Source organism: Narcine bancroftii, chromosome 4, assembly GCF_036971445.1.
Source record: "Narcine bancroftii isolate sNarBan1 chromosome 4, sNarBan1.hap1, whole genome shotgun sequence".
NCBI classification, from domain to species: domain Eukaryota; kingdom Metazoa; phylum Chordata; class Chondrichthyes; order Torpediniformes; family Narcinidae; genus Narcine; species Narcine bancroftii.
Window position 1 is genome coordinate 19894538 of NC_091472.1, and position 17862 is coordinate 19912399.

The 17862-nt window shown below is 40.0% G+C and overlaps 1 protein-coding gene across 11 annotated transcripts in view; it reads left to right on the forward strand.

Moving 5' to 3' along the window:
- The window catches only part of akt3a (v-akt murine thymoma viral oncogene homolog 3a), a 416568-nt gene that overhangs the window by 272049 nt on the left and 126657 nt on the right, over positions 1-17862 (forward strand). For 9 of the 11 annotated variants that reach the window (XM_069930899.1, XM_069930893.1, XM_069930892.1 and 6 more), the window contains one exon: positions 13313-13444. The exons of the other annotated variants lie outside the window; for them this stretch is intronic. In XM_069930899.1, coding sequence (XP_069787000.1) covers positions 13313-13444 — 132 coding nt within the window. The remainder of the gene's footprint in view (positions 1-13312; positions 13445-17862) is intronic. 11 annotated transcript variants of the gene reach the window in all.

Here is a 17862-nt window from a genome sequence, read left to right on the forward strand (position 1 = left end):
ACCAGATGGAACTGTTAGATTCTGTACAGATTAATTCAGTAATTAAAACAGATGCTTTTCCTATTCCGAGAATAGATGACTGTATTGATAAAATTGGGAAAGTTAAATTTCTTACTAAGGTGGATTTGTTGAAGGGTTACTGGTGTGTGCCTCAAACTGAGAGAGGAAAGAGTATTTCGGCTTTTGTAACTCCACCTGTTTCATGAGTATAATGTGTTACCTTTTGGCATGAAAAATGCTCCTGCAACATTCCAAAGGATGATTAATTCAGTAATCCAAGGGTTAACACATACAGATGCCTATATTGATGGTTATCCAACTGCACGAAAACCAACAAGGTCGGGTCAGATACAGCAATGAGCTCTCTGAACCCTTCTCCATTAACAATGGTGTGAAGCAAGGCTGTGTTCTGGCAGCAACCCTCTTTTCAATCTTCTTCAGCATGATGCTGAACCAAGCCATGAAAGACCCCAACAATGAAGACACTGTTTACATCCGGTACCACACGGATGGCAGTCTCTTCAATCTGAGGCGCCTGCAAGCTCACACCAAGACACAAGAGAAACTTGTCCATGAACTACTCTTTGCAGACGATGCCGCTTTAGTTGCCCATTCAGAGCCAGCTCTTCAGCGCTTGATGTCCTGTTTTGCGGAAACTGCCAAAATGTTTGGCCTGGAAGTCAGCCTGAAGAAAACTGAGGTCCTCCATCAGCCAGCTCCCCACCATGACTACCAGCCCCCCCACATCTCTATCGGGCACACAAAACTCAAAACGGTCAACAGTTTACCTATCTCGGCTGCACCATTTCATCAGATGCAAGGATCGACAACGAGATGGACAACAGACTCGCCAAGGCAAATAACGCCTTTGGAAGACTACACAAAAGAGTCTGGAAAAACAACCAACTGAAAAACCTCACAAAGATAAGCGTATACAGAGCCGTTGTCATACCCACACTCATGTTCGGCTCCGAATCATGGGTCCTCTACCGGCATCACCTACGGCTCCTAGAACACTTCTGCCAGCGTTGTCTCCGTTCCATCCTCAACATTCATTGGAGCGACTTCATCCCTAACATCGAAGTACTCAAGATGACAGAGGCCGACAGCATCGAGTCCACGCTGCTGAAGATCCAGCTGCGCTGGGTGGGTCACGTCTCCAGAATGGAGGACCATCACCTTCCCAAGATCGTATTATATGGCCAGCTCTCCACTGGCCTCCGTGACAGAGGTGCACCAAAGAAGAGGTACAAGGACTGCGTAAAGAAATCTCTTGGTGCCTGCCACATTGACCACCGCCAGTGGGCTGATATCGCCTCAAACCGTGCATCTTGGCGCCTCACAGTTCGGCGGGCAGCAACCTCCTTTGAAGAAGACCGCAGAGCCCACCTCACTGACAAAAGACAAAGGAGGAAAAACCCAACAGCCAACCCCAACCAACCAATTTTCCCCTGCAACCGTTGCAACCGTGTCTGCCTGTCCCGCATTGGACTTGTCAGCCACAAACGAGCCTGCAGCTGACGTGGACATTTACCCACTCCATAAATCTTCATCCGCGAAGCCAAGCCAAAGAGTCTGCTCCACATTAACCCCCTGAACAGGCTTATTAATCTGTTCCACAGTAACTCTCTGAAAATACTTCCTATTCTGAAATGGATTTTTGTGAATTAGGGCAAATTCGTCCACTAATCTAGCCGTTTGCTGCCACGTCCCCACGTCTCTCTCATCCAGATATAATTTAATCCTATTTGGAACACACCTTTTAATATCCTCAATTAATATGAATTCTGTCAAATCTGTCAAAATCATTATTTATTCCTTTTGAGGCGCACCAGCAGTGCATACAGATTTTCCCAGAGCGAAGTCCATGTAAGATTGATTCCATGTTTTCACCAAACTCGTAAATTTTTGTCTATATGCTTCTGGAACCAGCTCATAAGCTTTAAATACTGCTTGTTTAACAGTATCATAATTTGCCACTTGCTCTGTAGTCAGAGGATGCAATTTGTGCTTTTCTCTTCCATACACTTTGGAGCATAAGAGGCCATTTTTCTTTTGGCCATCTTGAACTCTCAGCAACCTTTTCAAAAAGCTGAAAATATGTATCTATATCTCCTTCATCAAAAGGAGGAACTAGATTTACCTCTCTATTAGCCAAAAACCTCTCCCCAGGAGTTACAACTTCAATTCTCTTACATCCCTCCATCTCAATTTTTAACTTCTCTAATTGAAATTGTCTGTCCCTTTCAATTTCCTCGCTCCATTTTTCAGCTACTTCTAACTTATATTTCCTCTGTTTTTCAGTTTCCTCTGCTTCATATATCCTCTGTTTTTCAGCAAAAGAGAGTTCCCTCAGAGTCGCCATGTCCGTGGATTCACTTCCAGCTCTCCTGCAGCTCCCACAGCCACACAGTTCAGTCCAAACTGTCACCAGCCCAGATCTGAGCCTCTGACGAGATCAGGAACCCCTTGGGAACCTCTCGCATTCCAATTCCGATACCTGGTGCCCCTTCAGCCTGTCTTGAGCCAGTATCCAGCTGTATGCCGCCTTGTGTGAATCTCCTGGCTGCAGTCGCCAGCATCCCACAGCCTGTGTGGGTTCCTTTCCTGGAGTATCCAATAGCCTGCCGTCTGTGTGTTTCTTCAATCGAGGAATCCCTCACTGGTTCGTTGCTGTGGTCAATGTCCTGTGCATCATCTCCTCTGCTTCTCCTTCGCAAATAGGGTTTGTTCTCCCTGTTTTCTGGTGCCCTGCACCAGTCTTCCTCTTCCCCGGAGTCTGTAACCCCTCGTGGCTGTTGCTGATCATAGCTGCTGCCATCTTAGGTGCAGTCCCTGCGGTTGCAGTATTTTTAAATAAAACTACCGTCAGCTCCATTTACAGGCCATTTAAGACTGTTTGAGCTGATGGCATTCGAATTGGGTGAATGGACTTCGCGTGAGTGTGGTGTATCCACTCCCTGCTCTGCACAGGTCCGCACCAGCAGCAGCTCTGGCAGTACCGCCATCTTGACAGGCCTGCCGCTTCCTCCCTCCTATCCTTTCCTCATCTTTTTTATTCATACGACTGCCTGTTTTGTGCTCAAACCCTGATGAAGGGCACAGGCCTGAAATGTTGGTTGCCCTTACTTGTAAATGTGGAGTTTCTGCAGCACATTTGTGTATTGCACTGCAATCACACAACTTGGAGATTTTCTTATTAACTCCAGTTTGGAATGAGAAGTGCACTTCCCTTATGTGTATTCAGTTTGTTTATAAATATATGGTGGCTTTTTTTGTTTAATTTTATGCGAGAAATTTCTAGGGTTACTGACTTGGTGTTTGAGTCTTGGTTGCTAATCTTGTACTTTTCAATGTTGATGGTTGAGGGGAGATGACTTTTTAAAAAAATGAACGGGGTTTGTAGGTTAATTGGTGTGTTTGGATAGTATGGGCCAGAAGGGGCTGTTAACATTCAGTATGTCTTTAAAATAAAATGATCTATAAAATTGAGCGGTGTAAATAGAGAACCCGTTTATTTTTGCATCGGGATCAAAAACTAAAGGGTGCCGATTGTGATAGTACAGATCTATCACCAATGTACATAGTATATATAGTTACTGTATCTAGACTGTGCTTACAGCAATTCGCTGAGAACTAAGCCACGCCTATTGTCTGGGCCTTAAAGGGTTGTGTCCCTAGCCAGGTTGGATCATTCCGGACTGGTCGACCACCTGTGAAGAGCTCCTGTCTTTTGCTAATAAAATTGTAGAGCTCGTTGAAAGAATCAAAGACTTGTTGATCCAAACCAAGGCTTTTATTAGCAAAAGACAGGAGCTCTTCACAGGTGGCCGACCAGTCCGGAATGATCCGACCTGGCTAGGAACACAACCCTTTAAGGACCAGACAATAGGCGTGGCTTAGCTCACAGCCAATCGCTGTAAGCACAGTCTAGATACTGTAACTATATACACTATTTACATTGGTGATAGAGCTGTACTATCACACCGATATTTTACATTGTGGGGTTAGCAAGGTAATGAGTAAGTTTCTGATTCAGTAATGGGTAATGAGCAAGGTAATGAGTAAGTTTCTGATTGAGTGATGGGTAATGAGCAAGGTAACGAGTAAGTTTCTGATTCAGTGATGGGTAATGAGCAAGGTAACGAGTAAGTTTCTGATTCAGTAATGGGTAATGAGCAAGGTAACGAGTAAGTTTCTGATTCAGTGATGGGTAATGAGCAAGGTAATGAGTAAGTTTCTGATTCAGTGATGGGTAATGAGCAAGGTAACGAGTAAGTTTCTGATTCAGTCATGGGTAATGAGCAAGGTAATGAGTAAGTTTCTGATTCAGTGATGGTAATGAGCAAGGTAATGAGTAAGTTTCTGATTCAGTGATGGATAATGAGCAAGGTAACAAGTAAGTTTCTGATTCAGTAATGGGTAATGAGCAAGGTAATGAGTAAGTTTCTGATTGAGTGATGGGTAATGAGCAAGGTAACGAGTAAGTTTCTGATTGAGTGATGGGTAATGAGCAAGGTAATGAGTAAGTTTCTGATTGAGTGATGGGTAATGAGCAAGGTAACGAGTAAGTTTCTGATTCAGTAATGGGAAATGAGCAAGGTAATGAGTAAGTTTCTGATTGAGTGATGGGTAATGAGCAAGGTAATGAGTAAGTTTCTGATTGAGTGATGGGTAATGAGCAAGGTAACGAGTAAGTTTCTGATTCAGTAATGGGTAATGAGAAGGTAACGAGTAAGTTTCTGATTCAGTAATGGGTAATGAGCAAGGTAACGAGTAAGTTTCTAATTCAGTGATGGGTAATGAGCAAGGTAACGAGTAAGTTTCTGATCCAGTAATGGGTAATGAGAAGGTAACGAGTAAGTTTCTGATTCAGTAATGGGTAATGAGCAAGGTAACGAGTAAGTTTCTAATTCAGTGATGGGTAATGAGCAAGGTAACGAGTAAGTTTCTGATTCAGTGATGGGTAATGAGCAAGGTAAGGAGTAAGTTTCTGATTCAGTAATGGGTAATGAGCAAGGTAACGAGTAAGTTTCTGATTCAGTAATGGGTAATGAGCAAGGTAACGAGTAAGTTTCTGATTCAGTGATGGGTAATGAGCAAGGTAAGGAGTAAGTTTCTGATTCAGTAATGGGTAATGAGCAAGGTAACGAGTAAGTTTCTGATTCAGTAATGGGTAATGAGCAAGGTAAGGAGTAAGTTTCTGATTCAGTAATGGGTAATGAGCAAGGTAACGAGTAAGTTTCTGATTCAGTGATGGGTAATGAGCAAGGTAATGAGTAAGTTTCTGATTCAGTGATGGGTAATGAGCAATGTAACGAGTAAGTTTCTGATTCAGTGATGGGTAATGAGCAAGGTAATGAGTAAGTTTCTGATTCAGTGATGGGTAATGAGCAAGGTAAGGAGTAAGTTTCTGATTCAGTGATGGGTGATGAGCAAGGTAATGAGTAAGTTTCTGATTCAGTGATGGGTAATGAGCAAGGTAATGAGTAAGTTTCTGATTCAGTGATGGGTGATGAGCAAGGTAATGAGTAAGTTTCTGAGTCAGTGATGGGTAATGAGCAAGGTAAGGAGTAAGTTTCTGATTCAGTGATGGGTAATGAGCAAGGTAATGAGTAAGTTTCTGATTCAGTGATGGGTAATGAGCAAGGTAATGAGTAAGTTTCTGATTCAGTGATGGGTAATGAGCAAGGTAAGGAATAAGTTTCTGATTCAGTGATGGGTAATGAGCAAGGTAAGGAGTAAGTTTCTGATTCAGTAATGGGTAATGAGAAGGTAACGAGTAGGTTTCTGATTCAGTGATGGGTAATGAGCAAGGTAAGGAGTAAGTTTCTGATTCAGTGATGGGTAATGAGCAAGGTAACGAGTAAGTTTCTGATTCAGTAATGGGTAATGAGCAAGGTAAGGAGTAAGTTTCTGATTCAGTAATGGGTAATGAGAAGGTAACGAGTAAGTTTCTGATTCAGTAATGGGTAATGAGCAAGGTAACGAGTAAGTTTCTGATTCAGTGATGGGTAATGAGCAAGGTAACGAGTAAGTTTCTGATTCAGTAATGGGTAATGAGCAAGGTAACGAGTAAGTTTCTGATTCAGTAATGGGTAATGAGCAAGGTAACGTGTAAGTTTCTGATTCAGTGATGGGTAATGAGCAAGGTAAGGAGTAAGTTTCTGATTCAGTAATGGGTAATGAGCAAGGTAACGAGTAAGTTTCTGATTCAGTGATGGGTAATGAGCAAGGTAAGGAGTAAGTTTCTGATTCAGTAATGGGTAATGAGCAAGGTAACGAGTAAGTTTCTGATTCAGTAATGGGTAATGAGCAAGGTAACGAGTAAGTTTCTGATTCAGTAATGGGTAATGAGCAAGGTAACGAGTAAGTTTCTGATTCAGTAATGGGTAATGAGCAAGGTAATGAGTAAGTTTCAGATTCAGTAATGGGTAATGAGCAAGGTAAGGAGTAAGTTTCTGATTCAGTAATGGGTAATGAGCAAGGTAATGAGTAAGTTTCTGATTCAGTGATGGGTAATGAGCAAGGTAAGGAGTAAGTTTCTGATTCAGTAATGGGTAATGAGCAAGGTAACGAGTAAGTTTCTGATTCAGTAATGGGTAATGAGCAAGGTAACGAGTAAGTTTCTGATTCAGTGATGGGTAATGAGCAAGGTAAGGAGTAAGTTTCTGATTCAGTAATGGGTAATGAGCAAGGTAACGAGTAAGTTTCTGATTCAGTAATGGGTAATGAGCAAGGTAACGAGTAAGTTTCTGATTCAGTAATGGGTAATGAGCAAGGTAACGAGTAAGTTTCTGATTCAGTAATGGGTAATGAGCAAGGTAATGAGTAAGTTTCTGATTCAGTAATGGGTAATGAGCAAGGTAACGAGTAAGTTTCTGATTCAGTAATGGGTAATGAGCAAGGTAACGAGTAAGTTTCTGATTCAGTAATGGGTAATGAACAAGGTAAGGAGTAAGTTTCAGATTCAGTAATGGGTAATGAGCAAGGTAACGAGTAAGTTTCTGATTCAGTGATGGTAATGAGCAAGGTAAGGAGTAAGTTTCAGATTCAGTAATGGGTAATGAGCAAGGTAACGAGTAAGTTTCTGATTCAGTAATGGGTAATGAGCAAGGTAACGAGTAAGTTTCTGATTCAGTAATGGGTAATGAGCAAGGTAATGAGTAAGTTTCTGATTCAGTGATGGGTAATGAGCAAGGTAACGAGTAAGTTTCTGATTCAGTGATGGGTAATGAGCAAGGTAACGAGTAAGTTTCTGATTCAGTAATGGGTAATGAGCAAGGTAACAAGTAAGTTTCTGATTCAGTAATGGGTAATGATCAAGGTAATGAGTAAGTTTCTGATTCAGTGATGGGTAATGAGCAAGGTAATGAGTAAGTTTCTGATTCAGTGATGGGTAATGAGCAAGGTAAGGAGTAAGTTTCTGATTCAGTGATGGGTAATGAGAAGGTAACGAGTAGGTTTCTGATTCAGTGATGGGTAATGAGCAAGGTAAGGAGTAAGTTTCTGATTCAGTGATGGGTAATGAGCAAGGTAACGAGTAAGTTTCTGATTCAGTAATGGGTAATGAGCAAGGTAAGGAGTAAGTTTCTGATTCAGTAATGGGTAATGAGCAAGGTAAGGAGTAAGTTTCTGATTCAGTAATGGGTAATGAGCAAGGTAAGGAGTAAGTTTCTGATTCAGTAATGGGTAATGAGCAAGGTAACGAGTAAGTTTCTGATTCAGTAATGGGTAATGAGCAAGGTAAGGAGTAAGTTTCTGATTCAGTAATGGGTAATGAGCAAGGTAACGAGTAAGTTTCTGATTCAGTAATGGGTAATGAGCAAGGTAAGGAGTAAGTTTCTGATTCAGTGATGGGTAATGAGCAAGGTAAGGAGTAAGTTTCTGATTCAGTAATGGGTAATGAGCAAGGTAACGAGTAAGTTTCTGATTCAGTAATGGGTAATGAGCAAGGTAACGAGTAAGTTTCTGATTCAGTGATGGGTAATGAGCAAGGTAACGAGTAAGTTTCTGATTCAGTGATGGGTAATGAGCAAGGTAATGAGTAAGTTTCTGATTCAGTGATGGGTAATGAGCAAGGTAACGAGTAAGTTTCTGATTCAGTAATGGGTAATGAGCAAGGTAATGAGTAAGTTTCTGATTCAGTGATGGGTAATGAGCAAGGTAAAGAGTAAGTTTCTGATTCAGTAATGGGTAATGAGCAAGGTAACAAGTAAGTTTCTGATTCAGTAATGGGTAATGAGCAAGGTAAGGAGTAAGTTTCTGATTCAGTGATGGGTAATGAGCAAGGTAAGGAGTAAGTTTCTGATTCAGTGATGGGTAATGAGCAAGGTAAGGAGTAAGTTTCTGATTCAGTAATGGGTAATGAGCAGGTAACGAGTAAGTTTCTGATTCAGTAATGGGTAATGAGCAAGGTAACGAGTAAGTTTCTGATTCAGTGATGGGTAATGAGCAAGGTAAGGAGTAAGTTTCTGATTCAGTAATGGGTAATGAGCAAGGTAATGAGTAAGTTTCTGATTCAGTGATGGGTAATGAGCAAGGTAACGAGTAAGTTTCTGATTCAGTAATGGGTAATGAGCAAGGTAATGAGTAAGTTTCTGATTCAGTGATGGGTAATGAGCAAGGTAAGGAGTAAGTTTCTGATTCAGTAATGGGTAATGAGCAAGGTAACGAGTAAGTTTCTGATTCAGTGATGGGTAATGAGCAAGGTAAGGAGTAAGTTTCTGATTCAGTAATGGGTAATGAGCAAGGTAACAAGTAAGTTTCTGATTCAGTGATGGGTAATGAGCAAGGTAACGAGTAAGTTTCTGATTCAGTGATGGGTAATGAGCAAGGTAACGAGTAAGTTTCTGATTCAGTAATGGGTAATGAGCAAGGTAAGGAGTAAGTTTCTGATTCAGTAATGGCTAATGAGCAAGGTAACGAGTAAGTTTCTGATTCAGTGATGGGTAATGAGCAAGGTAACGAGTAAGTTTCTGATTCAGTAATGGGTAATGAGCAAGGTAACGAGTAAGTTTCTGATTCAGTAGTGGGTAATGAGCAAGGTAATGAGTAAGTTTCTGATTCAGTAATGGGTAATGAGCAAGGTAATGAGTAAGTTTCTGATTCAGTAATGGGTAATGAGCAAGGTAACGAGTAAGTTTCTGATTCAGTAATGGGTAATGAGCAAGGTAACGAGTAAGTTTCTGATTCAGAATGTGATAAGGATCAGGATTTCACTGAGTGAAAGAATGGTTGTGTCAAACTGTACTTGGATGTGTATTTGAAAACCTGTGACTTGCACAAATGCAGAAGGTTGAACAATGAGGCTTACTATCTACGTAGTAAATTTTCTTTGATTCTATGATATATTAATATTTAGAATATACTTGCCGATACTATTTAACTGCTTTAAAACAAAATTTGTTGGAGGTGTATGATTGTCCTCTAGGCATTGAAAGAATTTGAAGAATAAAATTTCAAGCGTGTTTCAGTCAAATACACAAACTGGGTATAATTTTAACTGTTCAAATAATATCCCAAGAAGGGAACTGTCCATAACAGAAGACTAGCATCAGAAACTCTCTCAGCGGGGGAAATGGAGCAGCAGGCACCCATTAGCAGTAGTAGGGTCCTACCAAGGGTACCCCTTGGCAGCAACAGGCACCTACCCCGAGTTCCCATTAGCAGCAGCAGGCACCCACCCTGGGCGCACAGGTTGGGTTGCGGTTTACAGTTCCGAGCACACACTGGGTGCCGCAGACACCAGGTCCGGGTGCTGCAGACAACGGCTCTGAGTGCATACCGGATGATGGACACAGGACACGGTATCTCCTTTACCCTCTTGCCGCTGCTCAGCACTTCCCCTCTGCCCTCATGAATGGTCACAATCTCTCCCTGTCTGCCGACCATTGGCATCTCCCCATTGGCCTGGCCTGATGTTGGTCAAGGCATGTCACGCAGCATGGTCGCGCACCTGTTCTGCCATGTCACATGGTGCGGCAGACCAATAGCCACAAGCCCGCCCGTTATCAAGGGGGAAACAGCGATGATGCAAGAAAAAACATGGCCGCGCACGGCCTATGGACCCTGGGGCACTGACCTATGCAGTGCCCTTTCTGCTTCTTAATTTGTCTTCCATTTGGGGCTGTAGGGGCTACACCCCACATGGAGGACAAATTAACATGCGGCTTGAGGTGGCACTGGTCGGAGGAAAGGGGGCTCAAAAGTCGGATTATCTGGCCTAAAACTGGACCTCTGGCCACCCAAGTTAGGGTGTTTGCACTTTAGTGTGGGTAGGGGCACTGGCAATTTTAGATTTGTTTTTAATGCTGGGTCTTTCAAGAACATTACTGTGGATGAGTCTCCAGGATTTTCCCAGGTTATTGAAAAAGGTAAGTGAGGAGATTGTTAGGGCCTGATGAAGACCTTTGGATTGAGAGGACTGGAGACTAGCCTGTCTGGGAGATTTGCTCATACTATTTGGGGGAATTAAATTAATTTGATGGTGGGGGAGGGGTGGGATGAGAGCAGGAGGCTGAAAGGCTCAATTGCAGTGGTTCCCAACCTTTTACATTCCACTCACATCCCACTTTAAGTAATCCCTATGCCATAAGGGATTGCTTAGGGTGATATGTGAGTGGAAAGAAAAAGTTTGAAAACCACTGTTTTAAATCGTCCCTAATTGACCCGTTATGTGCAGGGTTTCATAACTCCAAAGGGAATGAGCCAATGACAGTTTTTCTCAAGCAAAATATTTCAATTGGGTCCTAGTGCAGTGATTCTCAGCCTTTCCTTCCCACTCACATACCACTTTAAACAATCCCTTAATAATCAGAACATTTATGGCATAGGGATTACTCTAAGTGGAATGAAAGTTTAGTGGCACAGTTTGAAAACCACTGGTTTAAAATCTTGATTGATACCTGGAGATGTATCTTATTATTGTCAGGGAAATGTAGTCGAGGGAAGGGCTTTCTTGCTTTGGGCTTTTGATGAGAAAAAGTTTTCTCTTTACCCTATTGATCTCCTTTATCAATTTATACACTCGAGTTAAAAACATACAATTTTATTAAACAAAACCAGCTTGCAACTTAAAATTTGAGGTTGAAAGGCAAATTTTAATTCTTGATAATAGATATATTTGAACATTAAGCACTAAAACAATCTTAGTTAAAAACAATTTTGCCTGGATTGGAAAACTTTTGAAGTAAAGGATGATTGAGCTCGGGTTTTTCAGTTTGGAGGGATAGAGGACGAGAGGTGACTTAATAGAGGCATAAAAGTTTGAGTGGCACAGACTGAGGTACAATCAGTACCTTTTACAAGGCAGCAATGGCCAAGATGTTCGTTTAAAGTGAGTGGAAAAAAGACATGAGAGGTAGGTTCTTTTCCAAAATGCTCAAGCCTGGGATACATTGTCAGGGATGGTGGGTAGAGGTTGATACATTAAAAAGACTCTTAGATAGGTGCATGGGTGTAAGATAAATGGGTTGTGAGGGAGTGAAGTGTTGATTGATATGGAGTATGTTGATATAGGTCAGCATGATATCATGGGCCAAGGTGCATACTGTGCAGTACTCTTCTATTTGCCATCTCCAAAAGCACAGGCAGAGTTTTTATAGAGTCTGTATCGGAGTAAACATAATTACTTGGATTATGATGGTCATTACTGACCAGAAAACCACTGAATGGCTGGTTCCTATGTTGTATGATTTAATATAATGTCTTTGAGGTGGAAAAATACCCCAAGGTAGTGAAATTGAAAATCAATTTTAAAAATAGCATTACACCTAACAGTGGCATTTGATTTAACAAAAAAAAGCCTTGTCAAACAAGGAAAAGGTTTAACTAGTAGGCACTGAAGAAATTTGGCAGGCCCAAGCCATCATCGAGACAAATCGATGAACATTTAAAAAAAATGGAAATGTTGGGGGAAAAAAAAAACAAATGAGGGGATGGGTGGCGCCGATCAAGAGCTGCAGAATTTTGAAATGAATAGAAAATCAAAGTTTTGCTGTGTTCTGGAAGCTGCTTTTGTAAATCTTTACATGGGCAGCATAGAAACAATTTGAATTATTGTTTTCATAATAGAACACAGTAGACAATGGCAACATACATTGACTTTATATTTCTGAGACCAACTGTTTGTGATTATGGTATAGCTATGATTCCTGTTAGAAGCTCCATTGTATTAACCCCATGATAGTGAAAATGGCAATTTATTTCCAAGTCAGAATTGCTTGTGAATTGGTGAAAAATTGCTCCAATAGACATGCTGCCCTTCACCTTCTGGCTGGTAGATATTGAGGATATGAAACACTCTGTCAAAGGGGGCCTAAAAATAGCAGTTTTGCGTCTTTTTGATGGTGCATACTCGAACCACGGAGTGCCAGTCATGTTGGGATTGAAAATTTAACTGTGAGAATTAGGACAGTCCACTATTGTTGATCCTATTGAGTTTTATCGATGTTGTCAGAGATGCAGTCATTGGTTAATGGGAGATAATAAATCATGTTCTTGATGTGCCCTGTGGATGTGGAAATGTTTTGGAGAATTGGAAGATGAGTCATTTTAGACAGAGTACCCAGCCTCAGGGAGAGTCCAAACTGTCCAATGTTTTTCTGTGATGAGAACCAGTTAGTCACCTAGTTAAAACGTATTTACATCCTGGAAAGCGACAGTGAAAGTATGCTGGCATCACCTTTTGAGTTTGGTTTCAGCAAAAACCAGGATATCCATGTCCAAAATAATATTGGGAATGGCAAGGACATTGAACAGAAATGAGGTGAGAAGGGCCCCCCCCCCCCCCCAGCCCCCGCCCCTTCCTCATTTTTATTAAGCCCCTGGCAGTTTGTGGAAGAACACCTCAGGGTGAAATCAATAGTACTGGAAATGGTTTAGAAGTATAAACTCCTGTGGGCCTCTGGATGGGAAAGTTGGTAAGAGTGGATACTAGGATGGTTGGGAATGAAAATAAATCTGGAACGAACGGGAAAGAAGAGCTGAATGAAAATTTCTTACAATATAAATAAAAGCAAAATATTAATATTTAATATCTAATTAATGTATTATTATACTTCACAGTGAAGAGATTTATTTTAATGGCACATATTTTTCTCAACACAGCTACATTTAATGAGCCACAGATAATTTTTCTGCCTGATTGGTATTCTAAAGATTGATTGCTCACTTCATGTTGATTGGAATGCAGTTCTGCCAAGCTTTTCTTATGTGGGCAAATGGTACCATCTATTGAGTTCCAAAGACCTTGATTAGTTCAGTTCTATTTTTGTTGACTTTTATCCCACCTCATTTTATTTTTTTACAGACTATGAATGACTTTGATTATTTAAAACTACTGGGAAAGGGCACTTTTGGCAAAGTGATTTTAGTCAAGGAAAAGGCAACTGGGAAATATTATGCAATGAAGATTCTAAAGAAAGAAATTATTATTGCAAAGGTAGGCACAAATTGTTCATTGAAAAATTGAAAACATTAATACTCTTGGATGTGGAATTACAAAGTAGTGACTATTTACAAGAAAAGAACAAATACTGACAATGAATACCTTGAAAATGTTTTGAGTTGCTTTGATTCTAATGTTTTATTTACATACATCATTTCCTGTTACAAGGATGTTCTGTATTCTAGTTTATGTATTTTCTTTGCTAAGTTTGTATACAGAAGCCTCTTTAATTGTTCTATGATTATTCTATCAATCCTAGTTTTTGACATAGAAATTAGATAAAACTTTACAATTATCAAGCTTCTGTATCAGTGATGAATGATACAAACTATGAAACTTTAATGATCTTGAAAGATATACTTTGTGGTTTTGGCTGCTACTCTCTAATGGTGGTTGTCTTGCACAGTCATGCGATGAAAAAAAAAACTCGGAGTGATCAAGATGGAAACATAATCAATTCTCTCTCTTAGACAGTAGGACAACCAAGCGCACAAAGTAAATCACTTCCAGCACAAATGGGAGATTCTTCCAAGATCAGAAAGCAACGTCCATTGCCAGGTTACATTTTCATTTCATGCAAATATAGTACTGCACGAAGACAGCAAATTGAGGCATTTCCTGTCTTACACAATTAAATTTAGCTGTGCATTACAGTTTTTATCTGTGTTTAAGCACTGCATCAAAATATCAAAAATTGTATTTTCCAAATTAATTTTATACAGTTTGGATCTAGTTTAAAATGGACAAATTATCCAGGCAAGTTTCAATTTTCATATTTGGTAAATGTTAATCATGTTGCCCTTGTTAGTCTACACTAAGCTAAAATAATTGATTTTAAAATAACATTTCTAACATAATATAGTCTGTGTGTAATATTAATCAGGCCTTGGCATGACTTTTGTGGAACATTATAATTCAATGGGGTTTTAGAAAATTATTTTGTAAAAGTATGTTCGAATTCTGACATCTTATGAATGAGGTAGAACTGTCCACTCTGTATTACAGTGTTGATAAATGTAATCAATGTATAAAGTCCTCAAAAAGTATTTCTTGGTGAGTAATTATGATTCTGGTTACTGCTTTGTGGAATCTTACAAATTGCAGCTGGAAACAGCAAATCACATGTTGGTTCTTGTTATGCTGGATGAAGAAATTGATCATGAATAAGTGGTTAGATTTGTTTCAATGTATGTTGGAATAAAAACAGGAAATAAAACTGTTAGGTTGCAGACCAGCAGCAATGGAAATTCACCAAGGCAGTGTTATTTTTTAAAAACACCATTTATTGATCACTACTAATATAACACATCCACCCAATGTACTTGTGCGTGTGTGGGATACCCAAACGATTACATCTTAGGCACAATTCTGGAAAGTCATTCCAAAGTTCAGTCTTAGAAATCCTGTGTTGAAACGCAGACTTTTAAACTGATGCACAGAAGTAATCACGACAGAGATGGGAGTGACCGGGCTGCCAAAAACTCACAAATCCTTATCACGTTTCTTCCAGAGAAACATCCTTTTTTTACAAATGGTTGTCACAACTCCCCTTTTCCTTGCGTAGTGGAAATGAAACGCGTGACATCCATAATGCTTCCAAAACACAGGTACAGGTAAATCGAAATGACCACTTTGCTTATAATCCAATTCAATAATTCCCCTGACAGAAAGAATCAGCCAAATTGTCCATTATCACACAGAGTCATTCCTGCTCCAGGTTCAATGAGATGGCTGCTGGTCAATTATGTGCTGTTCCTTCAGTGTTCCACACACATAACTCTCTCACCATCTGTGTCCTTAGAAAAAGCAGCAAATGTCCTTTCTCTTCTCTAAAATATCGAATTTGGGTACAGACTGTACTAGCTGTTGCCACCCAGTCTCTCCACAGCTGTGAATGGTTGCAGCCATTAAAGTGATATTCACACTAAGTGAAATGAGAGCTCCTAATAAAACCATGAAATCAATTTGACCCATTCATTTTCCTCTCCCACACTTAGACAGTTACTAAATTCATTACATTTAAAATTTGATTACATTTCTATAGGTACAAATCCTATGTCACGGAAGGTATCAATATTTAGCTTCATTACATTTTACAGTAGCTTCGTATATCTCTCTTCCTTGCTGGAAATGTTGATCAATGCAATAATTTACAAAGTCCATGCACAGAATTAAATGTGGGCTTCCATCATTCCAACAGAACCAATGCATACATTAAGTCCTTGTTGCCATAATGGAAGAAAATTGGATTAAAATATGCAAGGTTTTAAAAATACTTCATTGCTACGATGGTGTGAAAACATTTCACGGGTCTATTTCCTGCATTGCACAATGTATTTCTGATTAACTGAATTGGGGTGGGAGGAAATGGTGATGGGAAGAATGTGTGAGAAGGCTGAGGAACACACGATATTAAATATTGCTGATGTGGTTGATGGTCCCCTAACCTTGCCAAGCATTTCCTTCCTCCTCAAAGGCACATTCCAGTCTTGAACTTGATCAGCTGGTCCTTAAACAACTCCCACATGTCAGATGTGGACTTGCTTGCTTGGTATCAGGTGCTCACAATTAACTCCCCATAACTTCTGTCCAATAATGTTGTAATTTGCCCTCCCCCCATTTTAGCACTTTCTTATTCTTATTCATAACTAGATTAAATTTTAGCACTTTTATTCTTATTCACAATTTAAACATCATTGTTCCAAAAATGCTCTTCCATTAGAAGACTAGTCATCTGGCTAGGTTCATTTCCCAAAACAAGGTCAAATATGGTCTCTCTTCTAGATAGACTATCTACGTACTGTTTTATGAAACCTTCTTGGAAGCACTGAAGAAATTCTACCCCATCCAAGCTTTTTGCATTGCTCAAGTCTTAGTCAAGACATGAAAAGTTAAAGTCCATGACCTTGTTGCTTGGACATCCTTCCATAGTTTATCTTTCTTTTTTCAATATTTTTAAAATGATCATATTATAGGTAAACAATACATGAGGAGAATAGGAGTACATAATCAAGAAGGAAAAAAAATCACTATAATGACATTATATGATCTTTCCATATACTGACTGCATGTTCCTCTATTTCCTGGTGGCTATTGAAAGCCCAACTGTATAATACAATCAAACTGGATGTGCCTTTCTTAGTTTTGCTCTCTACCCATATTGCCTCAGTGGTTGAGCCCCCCATTATATCCTGTGAGTGCATTCTCACTGACTAGTGATGCAGTCTTTCCACCTCTTTTACCTGGTGTGACCTTGAGTTTCCTGTTCTCTTTCACTTAAATTCTGCACAATACAGTATTTAACTTTGCCTCTGCCTTGTCCACCGTGGCAAAAAAAACCGATAAAATTTGCCTCATCCTCTGAGTCAGGATAATTTACAGGTTCTAAGCTGATCATTGGTAATCATCTTTTTAAATTTTAGATTTCTGGCATCGACTGTACTTGGACTATGATAATTGCATAATCAAGTTGCTTCCCCCATTTGTATATTCTCTAGATTAGCTTTTTGTTCCCTAATGATCCCCTTTCAGTTTTCATTGTCATTTCATCTTCCTATTACAAACTTTTTTTGTTCTCCCTGAACTGTTCTTTCCATATTCAATGCTGTTTGTCACTAACGTTTTCACAGGAACGAGGAATGGTCACAGACTTGAATATTCTTTTCATGCTGTCGCTGAAGATTCTGCCTGATCTGACAATTCCTGTTTTTTTTTTAAATTTCAGATTTCAAAAAAAATCCATTGTATTGATTTTTAAAAATTATTTTGCTTTGCTTTTGACCACAAGACATGGGTGCAGAAATAGGCTATTCAGCCCATCGAGACAGCCCCACCATTTAATCATGAGCTGATCCATTTTCCAACTCAACCCCACTGCCAGGCTTTCTCCCCAGAACCTTTGATGCACTGGCTAATCAAGACCCGATCAATCTCTGCCTTAAATACACTGAATGACCTGGCCTCCGCAACAGCCTGGCAACAAATTCCACACATTTAACACCCTCTGGCCAAAGAAATTCCTCTCCAAACCTCTATAATGTCAGCAGATCTTTTCTGAAATGAGGAGCCCAAAACTTCTCAGAACAATCCAAGCGAGGTCTCACCAATGCCTTTTAAAGCCTCAACATCACATCCCTGCTCTTGTATTCCATTCCCTAGCATTGCATTTGGCTTTGTCATCACTGATTCAACATGCAAGTTTACCTTAAGTTCTCTTGCACAAGAACTCCCAGCTCCCTTTGAATCTAGGTATTTTCAATTGTCTCCCTACTTAAAAATAAATGCCTGTTTATTTTATCTATCAAAGTGCATAACTGTCCATTTTTTGGCATTGTATTTCATTTGCCACTTCTCTGCCCATTCTCTAATCTGTCTAGGTCCTTCTGCAGCCTGCCTGGAACACCACTCACAAC